Source organism: Rhipicephalus sanguineus, chromosome 10, assembly GCF_013339695.2.
Source record: "Rhipicephalus sanguineus isolate Rsan-2018 chromosome 10, BIME_Rsan_1.4, whole genome shotgun sequence".
Taxonomy (NCBI): domain Eukaryota; kingdom Metazoa; phylum Arthropoda; class Arachnida; order Ixodida; family Ixodidae; genus Rhipicephalus; species Rhipicephalus sanguineus.
Genome location: NC_051185.1, coordinates 129369791 through 129383372, shown reverse-complemented (window position 1 = coordinate 129383372; position 13582 = coordinate 129369791). Strand labels below are relative to the sequence as shown.

Here is a 13582-nt window from a genome sequence, read left to right as displayed (position 1 = left end):
GCCGCCGTTCTCGAGCAGCACGTATCCGGTTGGCAGCCCCTTGGTTTTTTCTCGCAAAAACTGAAGCCACCGGAAGCAAAATACAGTACATTTGCCCGAGAACTCCTCGCGGTATACCTCGCCATCAATATATTTTCGCCATTTATTGGAGGGCCGGGACTTTTACGTCGTTACAGACCACAAGCCCCTGACGTTTGCCTTCCATCGCAATCACAGCAATTACACTGCACAGGAGATCCGTCAACTATGCTTTATTTCCGAGTTAACTGTGTATCTCAGACACGTACATGGGCCGGAAAATGCTGCTGCTGATGCTATATCCCGCATCGATGCCTTGTCGACCCAGCCACCACTAGACATGGAAGAGCTAGCAGCTGCCCAAAGCAACGATCCTGAGCTGCATCGTCTTCGTTCTTGATCCACGTCTCTATCGTTCACGGAGTGCCCGCTTCCATTTTCTACCTCATTAATAACGTGCGAAACGTCTATTGGTGTCCCTCGGCCCTTCGTGCCTTCAGCTTTTCGTCGTGCAATTTTTGATCAATTGCACAACATGAGCCATCCTGGTATTCGTGCGACCCAGAAGTTAGTCCCATCTCGTTTCCTTTGGCCAAGCATCAATGCTGATGTCTGACGCTGGGCGCGAACCTGCCTTGAGTGCCAGCGGGTTAAAGTTCACCGTCACACTGTCACGGCAGCATCCCCCTTTCGGCTTCCAGACGCAAGGTTTTCTCACGTCCATCTCGACAGCGTCGGCCCTCTTCCGTCATCGCAAGGAGCCTGTTACCTGCTGACATGTGTGGATCGCTTCACCAGATGGCCGGAAGCGTTTCCCATTTCCGACATTACAGCAACAACAGTTGCCAAGGCTTTCACAAACGGCTGGGTGTCGCGCTTTGGATGCCCTTCTGTCGTCACCACTGATCGCGGTCGTCAATTTCAATCGGCCCTTTTCACCGCACTTGCCAATATCCTGGGCATTCGACACATCCACACAACTGCCTACCATCCTTCCGCCAATGGCATGGTCGAACGGCTTCATCGACAACTGAAAGCTGCCCTCACTGCTCACCAGCCAAGGGAACGTTGGCTCGACCACCTCCCCTTCGTACTTCTGGGCATCCGATCAGCATTGAAAGCGGATCTCGGCTGTTCATCAGCCGAACTAGCCTATGGCGTTTTCCTGCGTCTTCCAGGAGAATTCTTCGAGCCATCATCGCCACCTTCCACTCACGATGCCTCCACGTACATTCGAGAGCTGCGCACCACGTTTCGGGACCTTGCTCCTGTGATTCCTGCCGACCGACACCCCCAGTCTGTCTTCGTCAGCCAGGATCTGCATGACTGCAGTCACATCTTCGTTCGGCGTGACCAAATACGGCCACCACTCACACCAGCCTATGATGGCCCATTCCGCGTACTCCATCGTACACCTAAGACGTTCACGCTGGACATCAATGGCCGTGAAGACGTCGTGGCTGCTGATCGACTGAAGCCTGCGTATATCGCCGCTCTCGCGTCCGCGGGGCTTCAATCTTCAGTCTGGATGCCCACATCCAAGCATGTTCACTGGGCGACTCCTATGGCTCTAGTTCTTCGCGGGGGGGGGGGGGGGGGGGGGGGGGGGGGGAGCGCTGTAGCGCCTCAGAATGCGGCGCTCGTCAAGGAAAAAGTTGGCATTCGGCCGAGCGGCGGGTGCAGCGCGATAATAAAAAATCAGTTCGAAAACTGAACGCTGTCAGGGCTGGATCTTTCTCGTGTTAGCTCCGACACTTCTACGCGCTGTGAGCACTGTGATGTCACTGCTTCGCACTCGGACCACTACTGCACGAAAACCGCTGATCTCCCTGGAGCGGCCGTATTGCCATACACCAGCGTTTAGTAGAGTTACGCGAGATCGGATCAAAAAGAGCTGCTAGCCCTCGTTCACATAACATTACGACCTGTTCTTATCGCATTCACTGCTTCGCTCTTTCGGTGAAACAGATTTTTTTCAAAATTGGAGACAAATTTCTCTCCCCACTGTCGTAGCTGTGGCCGGGATTGGAGTAACGGCAGCCAGGGTAACGAGATAACTGTTTATTAGTACATGCTATGCAATCGCCGCAATGGCAGTGATGGCCGCGCTACAGCCACGCCGATCTGCGGTTCTTCCCGCCAAACCGTCCGCTTCACTTCGTTGCCGCTCGGGGCGCCGCTATCGGTGGCGCCCACGACACCCACCATCTCCAGAATCTAGCCCCCCGCGCCGTTCACGTGCCGCCGCCGGTGATTTTGAGACCGGCGCACAGGTCTACTCAGACCTAACAGTTCACTTGTACATTGAATGAATTCACATGATTATTTTTAATTGATGCTTCTCTCAACTTAAGGGGTACAGACACAAAAATTTTGGCCTCGCGTTTTTTTGCTGCAATGTGTTGCTGGGGGCCTGTTAGTCATAACACGGCACATCGTTTGCTGCAGCGCGCGACAGATAATTAATTACAGGCTCCTCATTACCGACCAGTGTCAGTTTCGGTTTCAAAAACGACAAGCCTCCGGGTGCAACTATCACCACCTAGCGGCTGCAGCGCTCGATCACGTCAGCACACAGAAGTGTGACGCACCTCCGCGCTGTTCGCGTCGTCTCCTCGCATTCGCACGCTTGCCGCACGTGCTGCGCGATGTCGTCGCCTTCATCGTCCTCGTTGTCGTCGTCCTCCTCATCGTCGTCTGTTGGCGACGATTTCCTTGAGACACCAACAGCGCAGCGGCGAGCGCGCCAAAACAGAAATGGCGGCTACGACGTCATCATAACTTGTTGTACCGGCTACAACGATTACGTAGGGGAAGTATGGGGGGGGTCACCTCGGGTCACCTCCGAGGGTGTCAATGCACCAGGTGCTGCCTATAATGCTGGATCGCGCTCGAGAACTTCAAAATTCATATAAAATATCTTCCAAGCTTTATTCGCTGTCGATATTTTGCAGATGGTACACGCACGTACACGGAAATCGATCCAGCAGGCTATCTCGGCCGCGAAATTTTGTGTCAGTACCCCTTTAAGAGTTCTTGGTTGTGGGCGCGAAAAGACAAGGACGACGGGAAGAAGGACACACACACTGGCGCTTCGGCGGTATGTGTGTCCTTCTTCCCTTCGTCCTTGTCTTTTCGCGCCCACATTCAAGAACCATGACAGACCAACAAGGCCGCATCGCTACCCTCGTCAACTTTAGAGAACCTTTAGCCTTTTTGGTCAGAGGACCCAAGTGGATTGTGTGTTTAAAAAGTGAACGCTGACTATGTTTTTGTGGGGCACAAATGGCTTAAAGTGTTACTGACACGAAAATGTTCAGTTCTCCTTTGCTTTGCGTGAAATGAAAGGCCAAGCCCTCACCGCTTAGAAAATGTACTGCTAAGCTTGAGTGCACCCTGAGAAAGTAATTACAGTTTTTTAAAAGCTAGTTTTGGTTCCTACTCTACGCTGTGTGTAGCAACACGGTATGACCTTCGCGTCACATGCTCGCGCAAGATATGAGGTATGTTCGATTCGGGCGTGGTGCACGGAACCGGTGCTGCGAAAGTTGTGCCGCTGCGGTGCTTACGCAGTGCAGATGGTGCAGGTGCAGCGCCATCGCGGCTTGTTTTTTTTTTCTCTTTTCAATCGAGGGCGCAATGCCTGCAGGCTTGTCGTCTGCTCTGCGCTCGCATTGAGCAGAAAACAAATACTTGCATGGGAGGGATATCCTGTTGCCATGGGCTGTCTTATATACACCGTTATGGAGCTGAGGGACTCTAACAGCGAAGATGAAGAGACCGATGCGTTGTTGTGCCAAGTCTGCATATAACTTGTCCGTAGCGACCGGAACAGAATTCCAACCTACTCCGAAAATGTAGTAGCTCGCTACTATGAGTTTTGAGCTCAAGCGACTGTTTCGACTTTCAAGGGACACCTTCGAAAGCCTCACAGCAAGGTTTGAACATTCACCTTTTTCCCCTACGCCTCGCAGAGAGGACGCCCGCAAAATTCCAGCTCTATGTAGAGTGCCTCGATGTCCTCCTCGCCCGCCCCTCCGTACAGAGTGGAGACATCCTTTGACTGAGCTCCTGTCGCCAAAATCGGTTTTCGTAACGCTGTCCACCATTTTCACGCCGAGCGTGCGTGTCGAGACGTGGCTACGTGGCGGTAGACGGCAGGAATTTGATGTGGGTGTAACTACGGCGTTCTTTGAGCGCTTTCACGCGAAATGCCTGGCTCCTTTGTGCAGTGGCGTAGCCAAAGGTGGGGGGGGGGGGGGGGGGCACACCGGGCTAATGCCCCCCCCCCCCCCCCCCGCCAGAGAACTTTTTCCCATGAAATACAGAGCACAATATGACACTCGACCCCACTTATCTGCTCAGACCCAATGTCGGATAAAAAAGATGCCCCCCCCCCCTCGAAAAAAAGTTCTGCCTACGTCACTGGCTGTGTGCCCGTGTGCTCAAACCACTCAAGCAATGGTTGGCGACTGTTCAACTTTCCGAGGGACCCAAAAAGGGGAACTGTCTGGGTGGCTAAGATCAAGCGCGACAATTGGCAGCCTACAGACACCTCGTCCGTGTGAATTGTGAGTATTACGCAATTCCCGCAAAAAAATTTGTTTATTCTGCAATATTTTTGTAGCACAAGGGTGGTGACTGAAAGATCTTCCCTTATACATCGCGTTCGGGACAATGTTTCTTGATGTGAAACAGCGTACGAAGTAATTTGCAAGTTACGCTAACTCCTAGCGGTGAGTGAGTGTGAAGCATTCAGAAAACAAATCCCATTGTAAAGTTCTGCCAGTTTTAGAAATAGAGCTTGGAATCCTAATTCGTACTAAGCGCACGCAAACTTGCACGTGACGTGGAAGACTACCGAAGTTCTTTCTTCTCGTACGCCAAGAGGCTGGGACGGCATGCTGCGCGCTGTCTGCTCTAGTTATAGTAATGTGTTACCGGTTAGACCGAAAGCGTATTTTCGATGAAATCACCCCTGAAGGTTGTGACTGCAGTGGCGCACCGACGGAGGGAGGGGGGGGGGTTTAGGGGGTTGTAACCCCCCCCCCTGAGGCCGACCTAACCGCCCCCCCCCCCCTTCGTAACTGCCCAATGTCCTCGTCGCCGAGGGCCCAACGTACACCTTCAAGGGCCCCGCTGACGTTGTGCTAGGTCCATTCGTTTCACCTGCACTTCGTGAACCGGTTCACGGTGGCGCTGCACTCCGGCATTCGTTTCACGAGTTCAACATGGCGGCGTCGGCACTGCGGTATTCGTTTCGAAAAAGTGCAGCCGTCGTGCAAGGCTAGTTCACGAATTCCCTGCACTTACTCGTGAGGTAGTGCCGAGTCCGTGCAGCACAAGATGGCTGTAACCGCAGCAGACGACGCAGCCGACTGCATTCGTGGCTGTTTTAACGGCGCCCAACAAATAGATCAGTGAATGTTTTCCGGTAGTTTGAAATGCCAGGCAGCGTAAGCGGCGCCTCTTTTACGAATCACAACCTCCACAATTCGCGAAACAGCCGACCGTAGCAGAGGGCTTGCACGACAGCTGCACTCTCGTATTCGTTTCGGCATCTCGTTGCTGCTGCACTTTCTGAAACGTTCCCTGCACGACGACGGCACTCTGACGTCACCACCATGAACCAGTTCAGATAGTGCAGGGTGAATCGAACTTGCTGATTAACGCGATAGCGTTAGAGAGCTCGTGTCACAGAAATTCCGGTGATGGTGTCGGCACCGTTGGTTGTGAGCGAAAAATCGTCCGTGAGCTAAAAATCAAGAAAGAAGCAAATAAAATAAAGAATAAGATCTTCGGTCCCATTGAGGATCGAACCCGGGCCGTTCGCGTGGCAAGCAGGTGTCCTACCACAAAGCCACGATGTTACTTGCAGCGGCTTCAGAAAAAAAAACACTACATAAATGTCATGTAGTGAAGGAGTCCCCTTAACACATTTTGTTCGGCAGGTGTCACGACAAAAACGAGCCCACTCGGCGATTTGTAGGCGCATTGGCAAGACCATCAAACTACGTCGAAAAAGGCCGGGATCGTGCAGCCATCGCCGCTAAAAACACACACGAACTTTCAAACAGCTCTAAAAATGGACAACTATGTCCATCTAGCAGAAAACATATCAAGCGAACGCTGGCTTTCTAGAGGAGGCGTTGATCAAAAAAACAGCAAACGCTAGATAATGTGCTGCCATCTGTGAGGCATTGTGAGAAATATGTCTCGACTCTTTATGGCCTCCGAGATGGCAAGCGCGCGGCGTACATCTTGTAGGCATTGCGATTCTTGTTTTAGATCGAAAACCTCTACCATTTGCGCGCGCGCGCACATGTCTATCTGTGTGCGTGTGTGTGTAACAATACAGATTATTAAGTATGCACTTAGTGGTTGAAGTGCGCACTAGGGGCCGGATTTCGCTATCGCGTTCAACTCTTAAAGGCGAAGCTTAAGGGTCCTCCAATTTTTATTCAGAATGTGGCTTGAAGTCGATTTTTCCTGACTGACTCCAGAAATGCGCTGTATTCACTGACCTGCTTACAAACTGAATGAGTGCAAGCCGCATGGTTTGTGGCTCTGCGTTGAGTCCTAGTGACGCAGCTTTGGACGAAAAAGATGCTTTCACGGGCTGTCAGTCGGACCCCTTTTCTTTTCTTGCCCCTTTTTGATTACTGCCACAGCGCACGGAGATATCCCGGAACATTTGAAACAAAGTATTGTTGGTGTACAATGGTAATGCGTTGCCTAGCCACAGGCTTCGGTGCACAATGTATGTGACATGAAAATATATTAGATGCAGCCGCTCACGCAGCTGTGTACGCAGAATCACATATAATCCGTTTCACACGAAGAAATCTAATGCACTGACTTGCATGCATTCAAATAATACCTGGTTCACTGGGACGGTCCTAACGTGTTTAAGGTCTCGGGTACCTAATAAATGCCATCAAATTGCCGCACAGCAAGATTTAATGGCTATAAAGGCGCGAGAGCGATAGTTGCGCAATAAACATGCTATGGTCGTTTTGCCTTGAATGTGCATGTTTCTTCAAATTCGACATCATAAAGCGCATTTTATAGAGCACTCACTAGCGTTGTCATGTGCATTCAATGGCTTTACTCGCTCTGGAAAGGAAACACGCTTAGTGATGCACGTTCCCGGTGTCGCTGCCAGCGGCATTTTCGGCACTTCGTTTAAAATCCTTGATATTATAGTGAACGTGAATTGTGTCCGTCAAGCAGCATCCTTGTTTTCTTTTAAATAGTCAATGATATGCGATCTCCTTGCCAACATACATTCTTTTTGCATCACAGCTCTGCAAAACACAAACTGAGAACGAGGGCACTCATCCGACGGCCAACTTGAGTTTAGGGAGCTTATCTGGCTGTAAATACATGTTATCAAGCCCTAAATTCTATAGTCACGTGCCACCGCTTTATATTAAAGGTCTTAGCAATTGGCGCCGCTTTCAATGTGCGAACGAGGCACAATATTGTTCTATTTGGCAGGACCAAATCAAAGTAACTATCGATCCACGAAAAAAAAAAAAGATCATTTGAAGCACTTGCGACGTTCCAGGTACATGTAGCGCGAACCTTCCTTTTCCGTGCTTATCGCATCACATTAACTTTGCTAAATATAAAAGCTTCCACACAAATGTTTGACTATTTGAAATTATGTGTCCATCTCTGTCATCATGCAAATATAACTATGGAACACACCGAGGAACAAGCTCTCAACTCATTCCAGCTGCAGCCGAAAATCTTTCTCAGATACTCTCAACGACTGTTTTTTGATCGTCAAGAGATGCTAAGTCATGAATTTCCTCTCTCATCTAAATTCCATCGGATTATAATTTCGTTCACCCTTAAAATATCATTGTTACTTATTGCGCACCACTTTCACCACTTTTTTTTTTTTTATTGCGCACCAACTGGCCCAAGCAAGTACCCTTATAACTTAAAATATCAGACTCCCTGCCGTTTTCGCAAGTTCTCGTAACCTGAAAATAAAACTATGGAAACACACCTACACTAGTCGATATGTTCAGTTCACTTCTAGCCATTTAAAAATCCACAATACGTCAGCCGTAAAGACATTAACGCAAGGGGCAGAAACATACCACTGCACACAAATTGAAAGAAAGAAAAAAAGGAAAAAGGCACGATATTCAGGACAATCACCAAAAATGGCTACTTAAAATCTTTCATTCAGAAAGCAATTCACTTCCACAAACACAGCCACGGAAGCAGAGAAATCCAGCAACAGGCCCTCCCAATCAACACCACCACAGAAATACGTCACTTTCGGCTATGCGCGTTCTCTGCCTGCTACCAAAGACTGGCCGCCGAAAGAGAGAACCCAAGGCATTGTCTAAAAAATTGCTTGATATGGCTGCGACGCCAGCTGCATAAGCAAAACCGAGAACCTCAAAGAAAAACGGAAACGACGTCCCCAGTTTTACAAGAGATCGCAACCCCCTAGCCGAACATCCCAAGACGTATACCACTGAGTTAATCTTACTGAAACTGGAGTCCTCGCAACCAGTTACCGGAAATTAATCCTGGCATATCCAAAGGGCCTCAAACAACGCTAACCTCACTGAAGGCGACCTGCCTCTTATGTACACGTTGGGCCTTCGCTCCTCTCTGCGCAGTGCAAAAAAAAAAAGAAAAAGAAAGACGTGGGCGTACAGCCTCGCAGCCCGGCACTCCAAGTATCCCCTTTCTCTGCCCCCATCTCACCGACACAGGCACACACAGCCATACACCTCCCCCACTTCAACACCCGTCAAGCCCTCGAACTCCTGTGTTCTTGAAGGTAAACATTAGACAGAAGTCTGTCTGGTTGGGTAAGTAAACTGAGAAAAACATTATTTAATCTCCAACCAAATTTGTGTAAACACCGAAGAACCCGACGTTTCGGAACCGGCTTGGTTCCATCCTCAGGGGGGACTTTGCAGCGGCGTTTTGAAGGCACTCTCGGTGCGGTCAATGACCCCATGCATTACCGCGGAGCGTAGCCCATGCGAATACACCGGGCGCAGGGTTCCGAGGGAACGGTTGATGTTTTGAGTGGTTCGCTGAATGTGCCACGACTCCAGTAGTAATCTCCTCCTCCATTTGGTTTCACTTTCAAGGATGGCCGTTCTGTTGAAGTCTCTTTTGTGGTCAAACGTCTCGGCGTGTTCGGCGACAGCGCTGCGCTCTTTGTTGAATTTCCGGACGTCGTTTACGTGTTGTCTAATTCGTTCGGGAGAGTTTTTGGTCTCGCCGATGTACGATGAGGGGCACTCGGCGCACGGCTGTGTTCTTGTGGACGTGCACCACCGCCGCCTGATGCACCCTTTCATGCACGCCGAACAAGAAAAGAAGCCCTATTCACGCGTCTCCTTTCCTCAAAATTTGAAGAAGGAGCGTTTCCCAAACGTCTGCACAATGCCCACCCAAACTTCCAAAGATAAGGCGTCGACGGCGTACACGCCGGCGGCGGCGTCCGATCCATCCGCCGACCTTTTAGGCACATGTCTTCAATTTTGAAGCAAGTTTCGACCCGACGACACACATGTTTTGTATTTTCTTAGGAGCTTGTTTACTGCCGGCTCATCGTCTGGAATCACCCACCACGATTCGGACATTGCAGCCACTGAAGAAACACAAGACGAAGAGGAGGGGGGGGGGGTGTTGCCACAGACCAGCCTTGCGCCGCTCGTACACCAGGGAAACAATGAGCCACTGCTTCAAGGGCATCCCTTGTGTGTGCCTGTTATAGTACAGCTGCTGTGGCGCAGGCAGACGAGTCGTGTCGTCTGTTCCTTAATGGCTGCAGCGGAGTGATCGTGCATTTTTTCTGAACGTGGTGCGCTAGTGCGGCGAGAAGAAAGGCGACCTCAAGCACGGCTCGTTCGTCGAAGCTACTGCGACCCCACCGAGGCTGCATAGCACGGCCACACGACGAAATTACTTTAAGCACATTCATATTGGTTCCTGCATTTCTGAGGAAGCCTTGCTTTTAGTACGCTGGTTCAGTGCACGAGTGTCATTTTTCGTCTGTCAAAGCACGGACGGTGTGGTATCTTCAAAGTTAGGAAAACCGTAGCGTGTGCGCTGTCAGCATCCCACCTACCCAGAGCGCTTTTTTGCACCGCGTCTGTGTGTGGGCGGAGCAAGAAACCGTGGCACAATGAGTCAATGTTTTTGGGTACGTTTAGCAAGGAAAGGGAAGGACTTTGGGCAAGTGCGAAAGGTATTTCGGGCGCCACGTTTCCCTTTTTCAATAAACATCTCTCTCTCTCTTTACCATTTCTTTTTTTATAGCCGACGGAAGCTATAAAGTTTGGTGTGCTCCCATACCTACGTTTAGTTCGCTTGCTGGAACTTCTTTTTGTGTCTGCTGCGCGAATCAGCGTCGACAATGAGCTACTTAGCCAAAGCCTCCTCGCTGAAGCGCCAGCCGAACACGCTACTCACTTACTTTCCCAAAAAGAGTCCGTGTGCGGATTCAAGAGATGCAGCAACGCCGCAATGCCAAATTCCAGTCGTAGAGGAACCGGTGACTGATCAGATATCGTCGTCAGATGAGTCCATCGGTCAGCAAGTCCTCAGCGACGATGCTTCATTCGACGAACCTGCGCACCCAAATGACCTGGGGATCTACACCGGCAAGTCGGTAAGTGTGGCTATAATGCAGTTTACCCATGATGTGAGAATTGTACGTGTGCTGCATTGAACTGTACAGTGCTCGTCAAATGAAACCCGAACAGCGGCAAGCCTTCGCAGTGGTATAGTGCGCGCCGTCCACTTATCACCATGGACAGGCGCGCATATGCGCAGTGCGGTCAAATCGGATGCGCGCGCCTGTCAATGGGGCTTGCCGCTGTTCGGGTTTCATTTGACGAGCACTGTACATAATGTTTGTATATAATCAATATTTACAGAGTGTACAAACTGGCGCAGTAGTACCCGATATGCATTCATTCAAGTGCAATGAGACAGATGGTTCTATCTACTATAGGTCACTTAATTACTATTGTGGGTTTTTCTGTAATGGCAACAACCGCCGTTTTGATATCTCGAAAATTCATTCTTACAGCGGCACAACTCGACAACAATCATAGCTATCGGCAATCTTCAACAGCTAAATATTAGTCTTTCACGTGCGTAACTCGTATGTATTGAGTTTATCCTGCAAAATATGTAGACAGTTCGGTATTTGTGACATGGCAAAACTTACATTATGTACCTAATGACAAAGCAACCTGCTAAACGGAAATACAAAATTTCCCTTTGGCAGGTGGTTGATTACGCGCCACCTCCCGGCTTCCAATATTAAAGATTGGAAAATGAGACATCGAAGCAATCTATATGGTATGTACTGTTTTGTACTCTGCCCGTTTTTTTCTGTTCTCCTGCAGCTGCCCCCAAGGCGAGCACAAGAGAAAGCAGCAGCTTACGTACGCAAGTTGTTTGGGGCACTCTAATGATTGGGCAGCTGTCTCATTTTCCATTCCTTAATTACTTCTCTTTATTTAGTGGATTTACGCAGAATAATCTCATCAATTCCGAAATCTATATTTTTGTTCGAATTACCAACTCGTAAAAATAAATTCGTGAGGTTCAGGATTTTTTGATTATCGGAATATGTTTAAATTACATTGAGGGCCTATTTGAAAAATTAGGCTAACTCTAGTTGCTAGATTTTAGCTCTTTGCATAATGTCACTTGTTTTATTCGATCCGATGCCATTGCTTGGTTTCTGTTCAAAATGGGTTTATGAAATTGGGATGCTTTCCCAGTTGTGAGCACGTTCTGTCCCTCACTTCCCATACAGGGAAATGTGTCGTGGGTTCAGCCATGTATTTTGTTCCTTTCGTCTTTCTAACGCGCCAGGTACAAACTGAAATCGAATCAATCATTAAACGATATGTTAACTACAGTCTAGAATGGCGACTGAAACGGGGAAAGCCATAAGACCTATTCTGCTTATGTCACATGTGCATGGCTGTAGCCACTCCTGCGGAGTCTGAGGGTTGTCAGATTTGCCTCGCAGCCCTTGTAGACCTTGGCAAATTCGGAGGATGTTCGTGACGCCCGTACCGTTTTATGCTCTTATAAATTCTCACGTGGATTTCACTGTTTATGAGTGTAGCTGAAGGGGCATTACTTAAAGGCTCGGCTAGTTGTAAACTGACTTTTCGTGCATTTCTAGCGCTTAAAGAACATCGAAAAGAAAAATTACAGAAGAAGGATTGCACATTTCTACGCAGTTTAAGACTGCAGCTGCTTTTTATGTTGTGGAGCGCCCACGAAATAAATAAATAATTCATGCGCAATGTTCAAAAAACACACAAACTAGAGCCCCATATATGTGGTCGAAATTTCTGGAGCCCTCCTCTACGGTGTGCCTCATGATCACATCGTGGTTTAGCACGTAAAACCCCAGAGTTTGTTAAATTTTCGAGATCAAACTGAAGGCGTCGATTTATTATTTCCGAGCAAACCCCCCCCCCCCCCCCCCCGGTGCCCTCAGACTATTAGTTTAGAAGGGAATGAACAAACTTTAGTAGAACCTTTAATATGCATAATTGCTGTCTAATAATTAATGTTTATGTGTACACGTATCATAGTGGTGCTTGTTACTTCCTAATCTAAGCAAGCGACAAAAACTGCGTATAAAAGCAATCTTTTTTCGTAGCCTCTTTTTAAAAAACATATTTTGCTATGATAACACAGAATAAGGGATTCAACCCTTGACGCTGCCAGTGCGAGCATTTCTGGTTAGCCCCTGTACATTAATTACACAAATCTTTTGTAGGTTACCGATGTCAAGAAAAAGGAGCTACTGACGAGCGCATGGACACCTGCCGCAACCTTTCCATTCAGGCCAACGGGAACGAGGAATTTGAAATTTCAGTACCGGTGGCTGCAGCCATGGAACTGGCTCGTCTATTCAAAAAAGGAGAACGGCGCCTTTTGTAATTATTGCGTCCTTTTCGCTCCACCTGGGGTCGGTGCGCGAGGCTTGCCCTCTGGCAAACTTGTGATGTCAAAGTTCGACAACTGGAAAAATACGATTGAGGCTTTTAACGAGCATGAGAAAAAGTCGTTTCACAGAAACAGCGTCCTTGGTGCGGACAATTTTCTAGAAATTTTAGAAGGCAAGAAGAACCCTATTGACCAGGACCTTGACCGCGGGCTAAGAGAGCAAATAGCCAAAAACAGAAAAAACCTGACTCCTGTTATTACAACGGTAATCTGGTGCGGAAGGCAGGGAGTTGCTCTTCGAGGTCATAGAGATGGCGGGCGAATAGATTTGTCGCGTGAGCCTGTAGAGAACGAAGGAAATTTCAAGGCCCTGCTTAGGTTGCGCGCCTGCAACGGCGATGATTCTCTAAAGAGTCACCTAGAAGAATGCGGCGCTAATGCAACTTACACGAGTTGGAGAACCCAAAGTGAGATTATTTCAGCATGTAATAGCATTATTCTGCGAGAGCTAGTTTCTAAAGTGAATGCTGCTAAATGCTTTGCAGTATTGGCTGATGAGACAACCGATATAGCCGGCGTTGAGCAGCTT

The 13582-nt window shown here is 48.9% G+C and overlaps 1 protein-coding gene across 1 annotated transcript in view; it reads left to right on the top strand.

Moving 5' to 3' along the window:
- Positions 1 to 10423: 10423 nt before the first annotated feature.
- LOC125760312 (uncharacterized protein K02A2.6-like) overlaps positions 10424 to 13582 on the top strand; it is a 38331-nt gene continuing 35172 nt past the window's right edge. The window contains exons 1-2 of the mRNA XM_049420195.1: positions 10424 to 10678; positions 11424 to 11434. Of these exons, the coding sequence (XP_049276152.1) occupies positions 10424 to 10678; positions 11424 to 11434 (266 nt within the window). The remainder of the gene's footprint in view (positions 10679 to 11423; positions 11435 to 13582) is intronic.